The sequence below is a fragment of the Podarcis erhardii genome, assembly GCF_964252035.2.
Source record: "Podarcis erhardii genome assembly, chromosome: 6".
In the NCBI taxonomy this organism is placed as follows: domain Eukaryota; kingdom Metazoa; phylum Chordata; class Lepidosauria; order Squamata; family Lacertidae; genus Podarcis; species Podarcis erhardii.
Window position 1 is genome coordinate 93,174,965 of NC_138510.1, and position 16,235 is coordinate 93,191,199.

Sequence of the window (16,235 nt, forward strand, 5' to 3'; positions counted from 1 at the left end):
TAACAATGCCACCCCTCTCTCACCACAGGCCTGCCCCATTTGCGCTGCAGTCTTACCTCGTTCTTCTCGAGGCTGCACTCCTCCATCATTTTGTCTCCTTGCTCCTGGAAAGTGATGATGATGAGAGCCACAAAGATGTTCACAAAGAAAAAAGGGAAGACCACAAAATACACCACATAGAAAATGGACATCTCCATGCGGTTGCTGCGGCTGGGGCCACGGTCCTCCTCAGTCACATCCACCGAATGCTGCAGAACCCTGGGAACACAAAGAGAGAGAGAGAGAGAGAGAAAGAGAGAGAGAGAGAGAGAGAGAGAGAAAGAAAGAAAGAAAGAAAGAAAGAAAGAAAGAAAGAAAGGTAGGTAGGTAGGTAGGTAGGTCACATAGAATCATAAAGCCAGAAAGGAACACACAGGTCATCTATTCCAACTCCCTGCAATGCAGGAACGTTTTGTTCAACATGGGACTTGAACCCGTGACCTGAGATTTAGAGCATCGCCCTCTACTGATTGAGCTATCACCTACCCTTTGCTGATGGCTCAACCATCCTCAGAGCATTCCTAGAACACTGCACAAAAATAACGTGCGGCCCAGTTTAACAGCCTATCTACACATCTATTTATTTTCGAAAAATATTTACCATATTTTTCGCCCCATAGGGCACACCGGCCCATAGGGCACACCTAGTATTTTGGGGGGGGAAATAAAGGGGGGGGAATTATTTTTTCCCCAGGCGTGGGGCTGGGGCGTGGGAAGCCCGAGCTTCCCCCGACCCCAGCCCCCAGAACAGGGAAGTCGCGCAGCTCTCCCACGGCTTGCAGAGAGCTGCGCGAAGTCCGAAGCCTGCAGGCAGCTCTCCATAAGCTGTGGGAGAGCTGCGCGAAGCTCGAAGCCTGGGGCGCGCTGAGCTCAGCACGCCCCAGGCTTCAGGATGCAGGCAGCTCTCCGCAAGCCGTGGGAGAGCTGCGTGACTTCGTGCTGGGCTCCCACAGCTTGCGGATAGCTTCCTGAAGCCTGCATTCACCCCATAGGACGCACACACATTTCCCCATCATTTTTGGAGGGGAAAAAGTGCGTCCTATAGGGCGAAAAATACGGTATATGCCACCGTGTAAAAAAACACCATTGTGGTTTACAACAACAATTATAATTCATAAAAACACGTCAAGAATTTTTACTTTTGACACTGAAACATAAATGTGCCAGGCGTTCCATTATGTTTTGGACTAGTTAAGGCTAAGCTCAAACGCTTCCGCTACTAACCTCGCTGGAAAGGGCAAAAGGAAATACTCACTGCGGCCACCCCTCTCCGGTGGAGACAGTGAAGAGGGTAAGCAGAGCCCACATGATATTGTCGTAGTGGAATTCATGGCGCTTCCATTTTCGGCATTTCACTTCCATTGTGTTTTTCTCGTGGTCCACATAGTGGCCTCTGTAAGATGGAGAGAGGTGGAGATTAGCCTTTCGCTGCCACACTGTCAGGGTGAAAGAGGTCTAAGCCGATACTGTAAACAACCCTAGTTCCAGTTACAGATAGGTAGCCGTGTTGGTCTGCCATGGTCAAAACAAAATAAAAAAATTCCTTCCAGTAGCACCTTAAAGACCAACTGAGTTAGTTCTAGGTATGAGCTTTCGTGTGCATGCACACTTCTTCAGATACCAGTATCTGAAGAAGTGTGCATGCACACGAAAGCTCATACCTAGAACTAACTCAGTTGGTCTTTAAGGTGCTACTGGAAGGAATTTTTTTATTTTGTAAACAACCCTGTGATCCTTCAAGGAAGTGTGGTACATACATTTCATTAATAATAATAATGACAATAATAATAATAATATGGGGCCATTTGATTCTTTCCTTTCCTTTCCTTGAAAGGGGGGTCTTAAGTCCTGACTCGGCCAAGTAAGTGTGCGAAAGAGGACCCCAAGGGAGCAGAAAAGACCATTTATGTATGGGACCACAGCTGCTTGGATGCTATTGGCCCAGAGATGGAAAGAAGATAAAGTCCCGACCAGAGAAGAATGGCAGATCAAGTTGATGGATTATGCCGAATTGGCAAAAAAGAATCAGAAATCAGGAAGACCAATAAGGAATGGGGAAAAATATAATTTATCTTAAAAACCACTGTAAATAGTTAAAACTGTTAGCAGGACTGGATAACACTTGTAGCTTAATGGTGAATTTTGGACATAATGGAGATGTAAAAAATTTGGCTTATTATAAAAGACGCAGGAGGAAATGATTAACAATAGGACCCACAAAGGAGAGGAGGAGGAGGAGGAAGAAGAAGAAGAAGAAGAGGAGGAGGAGGAGGAGGAGGAGTTTGGTTTTGATATCCCGCTTTATCACTACCTGAAGGAGTCTCAAAGCAGCCAACATTCTCCTTTCCCTTCCTCCCCCACAACAAACACCCTGTGAGGTGAGTGGGGCTGAGAGACTTCAAAGAAGTGTAACTAGCCTAAGGTCACCCAGCAGCTGCATGTGGAGGAGTGGAGACGCAAACCTGGTTCACCAGATTACGAGTCTACTGCTCTTATCCACTACACCACACTGGCTCTTCTTGAAGTCCAGGAGATTCCTTGGAATCTTGTTTCTATGTTATATATTGGATATGTGATTGTAAAACTTTAATTTGAAAACCAAATAAACTTTAAAAAAATTGAAATAAAATAAAGGGAGTGAGAAAGGGGAGAAGCAGGAAGAAGACAACCAAAGGCGGGGCAATGCTGTATCTATAGTGCACAACCCACGTTTATGTGTTGGTGGCGGCAGCCTTTGTTAAAACTGGTCCTGCCCAAAGCAGGCAGGGGGATGGATGACTCCTAGAATCATCAGGTGTGAAACACAGCACACAGGGAGAGGAGGCTCTGAAATCCTCCCCCTGGTTGCAAATCACCTCCCCACAGTCTTTCTCTGAATGTCAGTCTCACACTGCCCAGGCTTTTAATGTCAGAAGGGTGCTGAGTTGGGGGCAGAAGTGGCGGTGGTAGTGAGGAGAGGATTACAGGGTGGCAGGCAGCCGATTCCACGATGGTTCATCTTCCCTCCCCTGTGAGTATCTTTCACTCCAAAAACAGACCTTCCAGCACCCTCTGGAACTGAGACAGGCCCAGATAGTCTGAGTCTTGCAGTGGGGTTTATATCCAGGTGTGGTTTAGAGCAGGGAGATTACAGGTAAGACATGGGTGTCCGTCCTTGCTCCACCACAGTAGGATTAGTGCAACCTGAAGGAAGATAAAACCGACAGATGAAGATCAAGCCTCCTGCTCTAAAGAAAAATGAGGATAAGAATCCATGCTTCTCCTAGGAGTTTTGGACCTTGGGTCATAGCATCATAGAACTATAGGTCTGAAAGGGATGAACTGGATGAGGACCTGGAGAAGGCCCTCGGGCTTAAATGTCCATGGGGTTAAAGGGTAAAAGAGTATTGGGAAATGATCTATAATGAATTTGAAAAAATGTTTAAAATTACTTCCCCCCCCAAAACAGATTCCTTTTTGTTGGTAATAATTCAAGATGAAATCCCCAGGTGTCAGAAAAGGTTATTAGTGTATGCAGCAACAGTGGCCCGTGTTTTTTTTAAGCCCCAAAATGGAAAATGAGCGAGGTCTCAACCAAAGAGGAATGGCAGCTTAAGTTGACAGAATACGCACAACTTGCAGACTTGGCAAATAGAATAAGAGAACAAGAAGAACATACATTTAGAGAAGATTGGATAACGTTTATTGAATATATGGAAAATAATTGTGTACAGCTGAAAATGCTGGCAGTGTTAAGAAAAATTAAACCGTGCAAATAAGTTTTGATGGATGCAATAATGGACTACTGAATGGTATAGTTTTTGTAAAATATGCAGGGATTTAAGATATGTAAAATGAACCATGGAAAGAGAAGGGAAGTCATTGGTATCTTAAGAATGTAAAATGAATATCTGAAATTGTAAAACAGTAATATCTATCTATCTATCTATCTATATCTATCTATCATCTATCTATCATCTATCTATCTATCTATCATCTATCTATCTATCTATCATCTATCTATCTATCTATCATCTATCATCATCTACCTATCATCTATCTATCATCTATCTATCTATCTATCTATCTATCTATCTATCATCTATCATCTATCTATCTCTATCATCTATCATCTATCTATCTATCTATCTATCTATCTATCTATCTATCTATCATCTATCTATCTATCATCTATCTATCTATCTATCTATCTATCTATCTATCTCTATCTATCTATCTATCTATCTATCTATCTATCTATCTATCTATCATCATCATCTATCTATATCTATCTATCTATCTATCTATCTCTATCTATCTATCTATCTATCTATCTATCTATCTATCTATCTATCATCTATCTCCATGGAGTGGATGGGGGGCAAAGTCTGCCGGCTCGGTGTGATCCATCTCGGGGGCGTACCAGCACCACAACCTGCCTTCCATTGGTCAAAGGGTTCACCCAGGTCGGGGAAAACCCCTTACCTCTAGTGTACCCACCGGATCCTGGGCTGATGCTGGTGCCATCCTGCAAAGGCACCGAACCAGAGGTAAGTGTCATTGTGCCACGATGGAGGGCTAGATGCTTTGCAATGTACTTACATGCAATCTTTCTCTGTATCTTTTGAACTGTCCGTACAATAGAAGAATTTGCCCTTGAAGAGCTGGACGGCGATGACCGCAAAGATGAACATGAAGAGCTTGTAGACAATGAGGATGTTGAAGACGTTCTTCAGCGAAGTTACGACGCAGTCAAAGACGGCCTGAGGGGGGAGGCAAACCCAAAGGGTGCGATTCATCATAGGGAAAAGCAACCATGGCCTCCTTTGTCAAAGCATTTTCTTCACCCGCATCAAGGCAAGCAGCACGTACAAAAAGTGCAAATCAAGGAAGAGCAGGCCTAACCAGCGTCTCTGGCAGTGCAGAGGGTGACAGAGGCTCTTGTAAGAGCTATATCAAAGAGAGAGATTTGAGGAGGTAAAGCTTCTCTCATCGCTGCAAAACAAAGGACGTATCTTTTCACCACAGGTGTTAAACAGTCACTGCAAGGCCATCTAGGGAACTGTAGTTTTGCAAGAAAGGGCAGGGGTCTGTCATACCCAATGGCAGGCTCCAGGATTCCTTGGGAAGCAGCCATGGCAGCTAAAACGATATGTACACCAACGAACTTGGTAATCCAGATCTGGTTGAATTGTACAGTACCTGCCAAATCTTCCTATTCTACACAACCAGTAGTGGGATAAGATCCCTGTTCTCCATTGCTCTTTGTTATGCTAGCAGAACAAGTGTTCTCTAATAATAATAATAATAATAATAATAATAATAATAATAATAATAATGATTTATTTATACCCCGCCCATCTGGCTGAGTTTTCCCAGCCACTCTAGGCGGCTCCCAATCAAATGTTAAAAACAGTACAGCATTAAATATTAAAAACTTCCCTAAACAGGGCTGCCTTCAGATGTCTTTTAAAGATAGGATAGCTGCTTATTTCCTTCACATCTGAAGGGAGGGCGTTCCACAGGGTGGGCGCCACCACCAAGAAGGCCCTCTGTCTGGTTCCCTGTAACCTCACTTCTCGCAATGAGGGAACTGCCAGAAGGCCCTCGGCGCTGGACCTCAGTGTCAGGGCTGAATGATGGGGGTGGAGATGCTCCTTCAGGTAGGTATACTCTTAACGAAAAAGGCAGCTGACAACAGCAGCGACTGCCCGACATTGCTCAGGGGGGATCTGCCCTGAACAAAGGTGACTCATCTGAGGGAATATCACAAGTGAAAGCAAGAATACCTTGAGTTTGGGTAACCGCTTGATGGTCTTCAAAGGTCTCAAGACTCGTAGAACACGCAGAGACTTAATAGTTTTTATGTCCCGACCTTTGTTTGTCCTGTACAGTTGAGAGGAGAACAAACCCGCCCAAAACAACAAAACAAAACAAAAGGAAGAGAACAATATGAACCCCTCAAACACAGACTGAACTCAATGCGATGCCGCCGCAAATTATTACTTTCTGACATGTGCACAGGTTGAAAAAACTGGATCAAACATGACCTTCTGGGTGGGGTTAGAAAACACATTTACAATATTGCACTACTCCGTGGTTTTTAACACAGAGAACACTTTCCATGCAGACTTTCCTGTTGAGGAAGCGCTGCGCGTTGTAAGAGATTCTGGAGGGCGCACAACTCATGCAATGCGTGGCGCTTGCGAGCATTGTTGGGATTCACCCCGCCGCTTAAGACATTCCCAGCAATTTTGCTGCTGCCAGTTTGGAAATGGGGACTGGTGAACAGGCTGTCATACTGGGAAGCTTGCCTGGTCCCAGCGATGCTCTCGTTGCAGGATTTCAGGGTTTTGCAGAATGCTGCGTGAAAACCACGGGGCCGTGTTTGAATCACGATACAGTAGGAACAGATTTTAAAATCGAAAATTATGGAAACCGTGGTCACGAGCCTCAGGCAGCCTGAAATCATTAAAAAGCAAACAAACCGGCAACAGCTTGCATTGACTGCCTATTATTGTGAGAAAAGAGTGAGAAAACAAGGTTAAAACAGGTGACCTGCACTCCTGCTGAGTTAGGCCATCTGCTGCAAAGGCATCATGCTCTAGTGTCCTGCGCTCACATGCCAGGTAGATGTGAGCAATTCTCTTGCTCTCTCTTTTAATCAAAGCAAGAAAAAATGCCTCTTTCCCAGCATGCTTTAAAAAACAGTTCTATCGGTGTAATAATCTATAATTATAACCAGTGCTTTTTTTCTGGGCGGGACGCATAGCCCTAAACATTTTGTGAATCTAAAGGGAGAGGAAACAAAAAATATTTTTTGAAAAAATTCTTCTCTAGCACGGTGAATTGTCAGTTGCTACCTCTGATGGCGGCCTCATTTCCATTCCCAGTGTTTCCTGAGCCTCAGACGGAAGCGAGCGTTTAATGTGTGAAGCAGTGTGGGACGTGGAAATGTGGTGTTTTTACTGATGAAAGTTGGGAGGATGTTAGTGCACACAACCTTATGCCAATGTGGAAGTCACTGGGAGCTGTGTAATATGAGGTAATGCATGTTCTTTGTACCTTTGTCCATTTGCTGTATTTATTTCCCCCGATTCGAACTATAAAATGGTGGTTTTCTCGAGTCTAAATGAGAGTACCCCTAAACATTTTTTAATAGAAAAAAGCACTGATTATAACACATTAATAGTCACCTCTTTCTTATATATAGTGGCATGCAAGTATAAGCATATGATTAGGATGTAGAGTCTTCCATGCGTGCTAGAATGATCAAATGGAACACATTTCCAACCCAGTCCACTCGTGCAGTGGGGAGGGGAGAAGGACTTAAAGTTCATGGGAGGAAAGTTTCCTGCCCGTCTCTCCCTTGGCAGCTCCCCAAAAGCCTTTCTGGAGCATGTGAGAGGACTGCTGGGGAAGTAGGGCATTGTCCACAGTTAGGCTTGGATCACAAGATCACAAGAGGGTGTTATTTTTAAATTACCTTAAGGCAGGCATGGCCAAACTCAGCCCTCCAGATATTTTGGGACTACAATTCCCGTCATCCCTGACCACTGGTTCTGTTAGCTAAGGATGATGGGAGTTGTAGTCCCAAAATATCTGAAGGGCCAAATTTGGCCATGCCTGGCTTAAGGGAAAGTTTCCTCTCCCCTCCTCCTCACAGCAGCCTGCCATGCCAAATTTCCACCAGAAAGGCAAAGCCCTTTTACCATGAACTAGAAAGGGCAATACAGTGGTACCTTGAGTTACAAATGCCTCAGGTTACAAACGCTTCAGGTTACAAACTCCGCTAACCTGGAAGAGTTACCTTGAGTTGAGAACTTTGCCCCAAGATGAGAACGGAAATTGTGTGCCGGCGGCAGCAAGAAGCCCCATTAGTGAAAGCACACCTCTAGTTAAGAACAGTTTCAGGTTAAGAACGGACCTCCGGAACGAATTAAGTTTGTAACTAGAGGTACCACTGTACTCGCAAGGGGACAGGTATCCATTTCTAGATGACGCAGTTCTCATGCCAGCGGGTGATGTGTGCATCCCTCAGAAATGTATGCACATCTGTAATGCCAGACCGACGCCCCACCCTTCCCCATTATCTGAACAGCTGATCAGTGCCATTTCTCATCTGACTGGAGGAAGCCTTGCTAGGTATTTAAAAGGTTTGGGACATGAGCCCAGAGCCCCACTCCAGACAATAAATTTGGGGTCAACATTCTGTACCAGGCTTCAAAGCCAAATAATGTGGCAGCGGCAGTGGGGACAATCCACAAATCAAGTACAGATTTTGAAGAATGCAGTTAAGCAGCTTCGCTTCAGACTTCAATTAAAAGCCGAGTATATAGTATATTTGAAGCTGCATGCAGGCTTCTGGGGGATCAAATTGTTCATCAGCTCTGAGAAAGACAGAGATCTAGCAGTTAAATCCCACTGAGCTCAGCAGGCCTCACTTTAAAGGAAACAGGCACATAACTGGCCTGCATGGATGCCGCGAATGGAGAAGCAAGGCAGGAATGGAAAAACTAGTCATGCAAGCAGAGACAAGACCCTGAGCTTCAAAATCCTCAGTTCAAATCTCGCTGCATTCACAAAATTGTGAGGAAATCACTGTACTGCCTACTGCAATAACAGATGGGGGAGATGGGAAGGAGAGATGCTTCTGTCCTCTTTGAGAAAGCTGCAGTCCTGAAACTGACATCTGCACCAGGCGGCAGAAGTCTATGAAACAAGGCCTGCTCATTCAAAAGAAAGAGAAAATTTCCCAGGCAATATAATTGGGCTTTTGGTGTGGAAATATGAAAGCTTTCAAATTACATAGGGCTCATGAAATTAGGTTTAAGAAAATAAGGATTGAAATTATACTTGTTTACTTTTTTATGTTTGTTGTTCTTTGTCTGTGTCTGTGTATGTTGTTTTTTCTTATGGTGGTGTAAACTTTAATAAATATTATTTTTTTAAAAAAATCAAATTACATAGGGCTCTATCGGGCAGGTACCACTATTTCAGGAGCATATGTAGAATTCTATGAAACTTGAAAACTTGCATCATTCCAGCACTAATAGCCCAGGGAAAGATAGCACCTTGCTTACTTGGGACTCAGCTACCCAGCTGCAAATAAAACGTTTTAAATGTGTTGTAAAGTGCAATATATTAATGTGACACTAGATGGCAACAATGAGCGATGCAAAACTCAATGTATTTTTCAAAGCTTTTTTAAAAAAGCACTTTCACAACCTTTTTTTACATATGTGTAGATTCCACCTTGGTGTTTTTCAACATACTCACAACCAACTGTGTTGACCAAAATCTAAATATATTGTAATAAATGCCTTCTCCAAACTCACTCAGCTGAATTTATCTCCCAATTCAATTTTGAGGCTGAAGCAGTTTTCTTATTTTATTAAGAGTGTATTATTTCTGCAATGGTTGGTACAGATACCATTGTTCTTCTCTCGATTTGAGTTTGTGGAGGTGTAGATTGCACCTGGTTTAAAGTCAAGCTTGTGATATGAGATGTGTTGCCAGGAAGGCAGCTCTGACAATACTACGGATCAAACATCTCAAACTCTTCATCTTATATCACCTCACTGTGATGATGCAAATCACGGGATGTGACTCGTTTACAAAAACACAGACATGTCCACAGGCAGGGAAACCAAATCATTATGGTAAACACATCACACACTTGATGAAAAACAAGGACTCAGCGGAGGTGAAATAGGGCAGACAGAGGAACAGATCAAGCTAGATTTGTTTGGTTAAGTTGGCAACGCTGCCCAGTTTCCTCCCACCCCATAAAGTCTGTAAAGAGGGGAGGAGGGAAGAAAAGATATGAGGTGCCATCCTGGTTCACCAGTTGCCAGTGGAGGCAGGAATAGAATAGAATTTATTATTTATACCCTGCCCATCTGGCTAGGTTTCCCCAACCACTCTGGGAGGCTTCCAACAGAGTATTAAAATACAGTGGTCTGTTAAACATTAAACGCTTCCCTAAAGAGGGCTGCCTTCAGATGTCTTCTAAAGCTTTGGTAGTTGTTCTTCTCTTTGACATCTGGTGGGAGGGCGTTCCACAGGGCAGGTACCACTACCGAGAAGGCCCTCTGCCTGGTTCCCTGTAACTTGGCTTCTCTCGCAGCGAGGCAACTGCCAGAAGGCCCTCGGCGCTGGACCTCAGTGTCTGGGCAGAACGATGAACCCTGGGTCTTTCTGGCAGAGCCCACCCATACGCATGGATGTTCATGCCAACCAGCAAAGACACCATCCACAGTCTCAATCCAAAGGAGAAGCAGCAGCAGTTGTCAGTCTTCCCCAGCTCAACTTTCCCTTGCTCTTCATGGCTTCAACTACTGTATTTTTTGCCCTATAGGGCGCACTTTCCCCCCTCCAAAAATTAAGGGGAAATGTGTGTGCGTCTTATGGAGTGAATGCAGGCTCCTTGGCTTCAGCGATAGCAATGCAAAGCCTCCGAAGCGCAGAGGGAGCGCTCCCTCCACGCTCCGGAGGCTTCGCGTTGCTTTCGCTGAAGCCTGGAGAGCGAGAGGGGTCGGTGCGCACCAACCCCTCTTGCTCTCCAGGCTTCAGGGATAGCCGCCTGAAGCCTCTGGAGCGCACTCCGGAGGCTTCGGGTTCCTTTTGCTGCGCTCCGGAGGCTTCGGGTTCCTTTTGCTGAATCCAGGACAGCAAGACTCTCCTGGCTTCAGCAGAGAGGGAGAGCTGTGCAGCGCCCCTTCGGCGAAGTGGGAGGAGAAATGGAAGGGGCTCGATTTCTCCTGCCGCTTCGCTGAAGGGGCACTGAGCAGAGAGGGGAATATATTTTTTTTCTTGTTCTCCCCCTCTAAAACAAGGTGCGTCCTATGGTTGGGTGTGTCCTATAGAGCGAAAAATACGGTGACATTGTGCACACAAGCTTTGTGAGAGCTGCCCAACTCAGCGCCGGTCAGAAGCAAAGGAGAAGGGGGCCCACCCGAGCCTGTTCCCTTCCCATTTTTCTGTTGGTTTGAGGGGGAAAAAATATAAAAGGAAGAGAATTCCAAGATGCCAAGGTCCTAGTTTGGGGCAAGAACCCCAGCGAGAGAATCCCAGCAGAGACTGAAAATCACAGAATAGGCAGCAAAGCATAGCATGGAAATATAGGCTGCAAAAACGTTAAGATATGCCCTTCCAAATGTGTTAGAATAATAGAATCTTGGACTGGAAGGGACCCTGAGGGTCATCTACTCCAACCCCCTGTAAATGCAGGAATCTCAGCGAAAGCATCCATGGCAGATGGCCATCCAAGCTCTGCTTAAAACCCGCCATGGAAGGAGAGTCCAGCATCTCTTGTGGGAGTCTGTTCCACTGCCGAACAGCTCTTACTGTCAGAAAGTTTTTATGAATGTAACTCCTTTCATGTAACTTGAAGCCATGGGTTCGAGTCCTACCCTCCGGAGCAGGAGAAAACAAGCATGCTCCTTCCTCCATATGTGACAGCCCTTTAGGTATTTGAAGATGGTAATCACATCTCCTCTCAGTCTCCTCTTTTCCAGGCTAAACATACCCAGCTCCTTCAAGCGCTCCTCATAAGGCTTAATTTCCAGACCCTTGATCATCTTGGTTGCCCTCCTCTGCACACATTCCAGCTTGTCAACACCCTTCTTAAATGGTGGTACCCAGAACTGGACACAGTATTCCAGGTGTGGTCTGACCAAGGCAGAATAGATTGGTACTATTACTTCCCTTGATCTGGAAACTCTACTTCTGTTGATGCAGCCTGGAATAGCATTAGCTTTTTTTGCTGCTGCATCACACTGTTGACTCATGTTAAGCTTGTGATCCACCAACACCCCTAGATCCTTTTCACATGTACTGCTAATAAGCCAGGTGTTCCCCATCCTATATTTGTGCATCTTCCTGACTAAGGGCAGAACCTTACATTTGTCCCTACTGAAATTCATTTTGTTAGCCTGGGCCCAGTTCTCCAATCTGCTACTGTCCTTTTGAATTCTGATTCTGTCTCCTGAGGCATTAGCAACCCCCCCCCCGAAGTTTGGTGTCATCTGCAAATTTGATGAGCATCCCCTCAATTCCGTCATCCAAGTAAAGACATTCCAAACTTGTCCCCTTTAAGAGTTCCTTCCAAATTTTCCCTCTTCCCCTAGCATAGGAAAAGACCACATGTTAAGTTTAAAAAAGGGTTTACTTACAAATTCTCCAAAGGTCAGATTCATGTGCCTTTCTATACATCAGTCAAAAAAGTTGCACAGGCAGTAAAATGTAGCTTAGTGGTAAAAGTTCCTAAACTTTTGGTATAGGAACCTGAGAAAGGCTGGTGAAAGCCATGCTGCTGAGCTGGAGCAACCAGATCAGACCTTCTCACATGCTGAATTCTCAGGTAGACTGGGACAGGGGGGGACAAAGGCTTGATTACCTGTTTCCTCCCATGGTAAAGGGGAAGTGACATAGCTAAGCCTGGCAGAACAGTTTACTCTATGGTATTAAGTCCTTCATGCATGGATGCAATAACCAACTAACAATGTTGGTGATATGAGGCTGGTAAGTGCACTTTTCCCCATCCCCCACCGAGCATGCACAGTTGTAGTTTCCTCACCCTGAGCAGGAGCGAGGGAGAGGGATTAGGGTTGAGCCAAAGGAAGAACACAATACCATGCCCAAATGGGGATACAATAGACTCAGAACGCTCAGAAAAAGAAAATATCCAGGAGAGGCAACTCCTATGCAAACCAGAGCATAATGCTGACAAATTAAAATTTAGAGAGAGAAAGAGAGAGAGAGAGAATTATGCAAGAGAAGTGAGCTTTGTATTTTGAACTAGTTCTGAGCTAATAAAACAAAGCATATGAGGTCTGTGAAAGAACAAACCCTCTATCAAGTATCCTTGAAAAGTTGCAGATGTCCCTGACCTCAACACAAGACATGTGTATGGACAAGAAGATTAATACTCGTATACAAAAAACAAAACAAAAACCCTTATAAAGTAGGGTTGTAAGCTTTAATTTGTTTAATTGGGAGAGTCATTACCTAAACCTTCAGTAGTTAATTGCTCGATGACATATTTAATCTGTTCAAGGTTATGGCTATCCAGCACTCATTTAGACCGAATACTAAAATTTTAGATTTTTCATAACTAATGAATAAACCATTTTTTATCAGTGGTTGCAAGAACCAGTGATCTCTGTCTTTAAATCTGAACAAAATGCTTGTTTAACCTGGAGGTAGGCTGTCTGAATTGTGCGTTGCTTTGTAACGATTTGTTGGGTCTCTGGACCGTAATAAAGATTGATTGATTGATATTTAATCAGTAAGTTTTTTGTAGCTGAGGATGTGAGTTAAAGGAACTTTTGAGGCTTTCTTAGTTCTGAGTTGTTAATATAATGAAGGCTGAAAAGTTTTTTTAAAAAAATTATTTCCTTATTATTGCATTTATATCCTTCCCTTCTTCCATTATGGAACCCAAGGTGGTGTATTTGCAATTCCTAAGCAGTGACCATCTGGGCACTTATCAGAGACCTGCCTGGCTTCAGCAAGATAGTAGTCTCATGCCTTCAGAACATTCTCTGGTTGAAGATTCATTCTATCAATAACTGGGATCCAAATAACTACTTTAGGTGGATGCATTAGCTTGGGGATATCCAGTAAGATACATGTTTTTTAATCACACATAACATTATTATCAAGGATATAACAATCTCAAAAACTCAGTATGCATTAAATACTGTAGATCTTTTTTTTTTTTTTTTTATTAAAATCTTGAAGGAAAACTCAGCATTACTGAGGAGTTTAAAAAGAAGAATTAGAACTTCAGATTCTCTTGACGGAAGATGTATAGAACCGATGTATACAGCCTCTTGCCACACATCACTCAGAGCTTTTCTCCTGTAAGCAGAAGGCTTCTTCTGTACGACGCCACAAGGCATCTTGGGAAGGCTGCTCTGTTTCAAAGGTGGCTCACCAGGTGGGATAGAGGATGCCCATTGCAGAAACTCTCGCCTGAAGCTCCCTTGGGCATGCCCACGCATACCGTACAGTGGTGCCTCGCAAGACGAAATTCGTTCCGCGGGTCTCTTCGTCTTGTGGTTTTTTCGTCTTGCGAAGCACCCCTATTAGCGGCTTAGCAGATTAGCGCTATTAGCGGCTTAGCGGCTTAGTGGCTAAGCGGCTATTAGCGGCTTAGCGGCTTAGAAAAAGGGGGGGGAAGGGAAAAAAACTTGCAAGACGTTTTTGTCTTGCGAAGCAAGCCCATAGGGAAATTCGTCTTGCGAAGCGCCTCGAGAAACGGAAAACCCTTTCGTCTAGCGAGTTTTTCGTCTTGCGAGGCATTCGTCTTGCGGGGCACCACTGTATTTTTCGCTTCATAAGACACACTTTTTTCCTCCTAAAAAGTAAGGGGCAATGTCTGTGCGTCTTATGGAGTGAATGTGTGGTCGATCGCTGGCTCCCTTTCCAGCCCTGCCCCCTTGGCCAGGCTTCCATTGTTGAATGTTCTGCAGATGGAGGCTGTTCGTTTCCCCAGCGACGTGTGACTGGATGATTAGATTATCTGCCTGGAAACTGTAGAAGCGGCTCCCTTTCCATTCCTAAAGAAGCTGCAGAACTGTGAGTTGAACCCCATAAAAACAGGATAAGATCGGGATAAACGAAAAAAAAATCAAGATTCCAGATAGAAATAGTGGAAGGAAATTCAAAACTTTTATCAAAAATGTATAATCAACTATTAGAATGGGACACTAAGGACGAGGAAATAAAAGAAGTTATGGTAAAATGGGCGATAGATCTGGGATATAATTTGGAATACGATAGTTGGATTAAGCTCTGGAATAAAGATATGAAGTTCACTGCTTGTGTTGCCTTAAGAGAAAAATGGAAAAAATGATGTACAGATGGTACATCACCCCTGTAAAATTAGGAAAAATCTATAAGAATGGAGATAAACTGTACTAGAGGTGTAAAAACAAGGAAGGCAGTTTTTACCACATGTGGTGGACCTGTGAAAAAATCAAGAACTTCTGGGAGCTCATTTATAATGAACTAAAAAAAATGTTTAAATATACTTCTGTTAAAAAACCTGAAAATTTTCTTCTGGGAATGATTGGCAATGAAATTAAGAAAGAGGACCAGAACTTATTCCAGTACGCAACAACAGCTGCTAGAATTTTAATCGCCCAAAATTGGAAATCAACCAATATCCCAACAGGAAGAGATTGGCAAAGTAAATTATTTGAATTACTCAGAATTGGCAAAATTAACACAAAAAATTAGAGACCAGAAAGAAACAAAGTTTATTAAAGAATGGAACAAATTCATAACCTATATTGAAGAATGTCAGGGGTTCAAGGAGAGAGGCGCAGATGAGGGAGGAGACAGAGAGCGAGGGGGAAGGATTCCAGGGTGACGAGGAAGAGGACGACAATGACCCAAGATTGTCCATGAGTCCGTCCAGTGAATCGGAGGACTCCCAAAAGGGAGCCCCTCTGGTCAAGCCAAGGGGAGCTAGAGGGGGAAGCAGTCTGGAGCAGGGGAACGAAGGGGGAACCCCCAGGGGGAGTTGGAGATCGGGACCGGCTGCTCCGCCGGGACGGAGTGAAGGGGGTGGAGTGACCAGTGTGTCAGAAGGAGCAGAACAGGAAGCAGAGAGGGGAAGGAGATCAGGGCAAGACGTCCTGCCGGAAGGGGCGGAAAGTAGTAGCGAGAGCAGTGTAACTGTCGGGGGGAAGGTCAGAAGCAACGTACGCGCGCCAAGTTCAAAATGGGAGGCGCGCGGAAGTGAAGAGAGTCCTGGGGAGGAGCCTGGTCCCAAAGCGCGAAGGAGGGGGGAGGAGGCGCCAGAGGATTCAGCCTCTGGAGAGTCCCGAAGGGAGAGAACACAGGGGGGCAGAAAGACCCTGCGGAAAAGGAAGGAGAGGAAGAGGTGGAACAGTACAAGCCTCTTAAACTGGTGTAGAGGGGGGACCGACTCAGAGGGGACTTCAGCGGTCTAAGCGTAACAGACGTAGAGTCACGGAGCTCGGATGTAAAGCTAATAATGTTCTTCAATTAAAGCTTTTGTACATAAGCTGGAGTGGACTTTGGTCTCTTGTGAGCTGGGACCACGGGTGGCTCTGACAAAGTAGATTTAAAAAATCCAAAGATCACAGTAGGCTTAATATAACCCTTCGACATACAAAAGTTTTAAAGAAAAACTGTGGGGGGAAATGTATTACATAACCCAAAACTGGGGTGGAGGGAAG

The 16,235-nt window shown here is 44.5% G+C and overlaps 1 protein-coding gene across 1 annotated transcript in view; it reads right to left on the bottom strand.

Annotated features, from left to right (window-relative positions):
• CACNA1E (calcium voltage-gated channel subunit alpha1 E) overlaps positions 1-16,235 on the bottom strand; it is a 477,487-nt gene that overhangs the window by 60,527 nt on the left and 400,725 nt on the right. Inside the window, exons 30-33 of the mRNA XM_081866509.1 lie at positions 5,808-5,904; positions 4,621-4,781; positions 1,295-1,432; positions 57-258 (exon numbers count right to left, since the gene is read on the bottom strand). Coding sequence (XP_081722635.1) covers positions 57-258; positions 1,295-1,432; positions 4,621-4,781; positions 5,808-5,904 — 598 coding nt within the window. The remainder of the gene's footprint in view (positions 1-56; positions 259-1,294; positions 1,433-4,620; positions 4,782-5,807; positions 5,905-16,235) is intronic.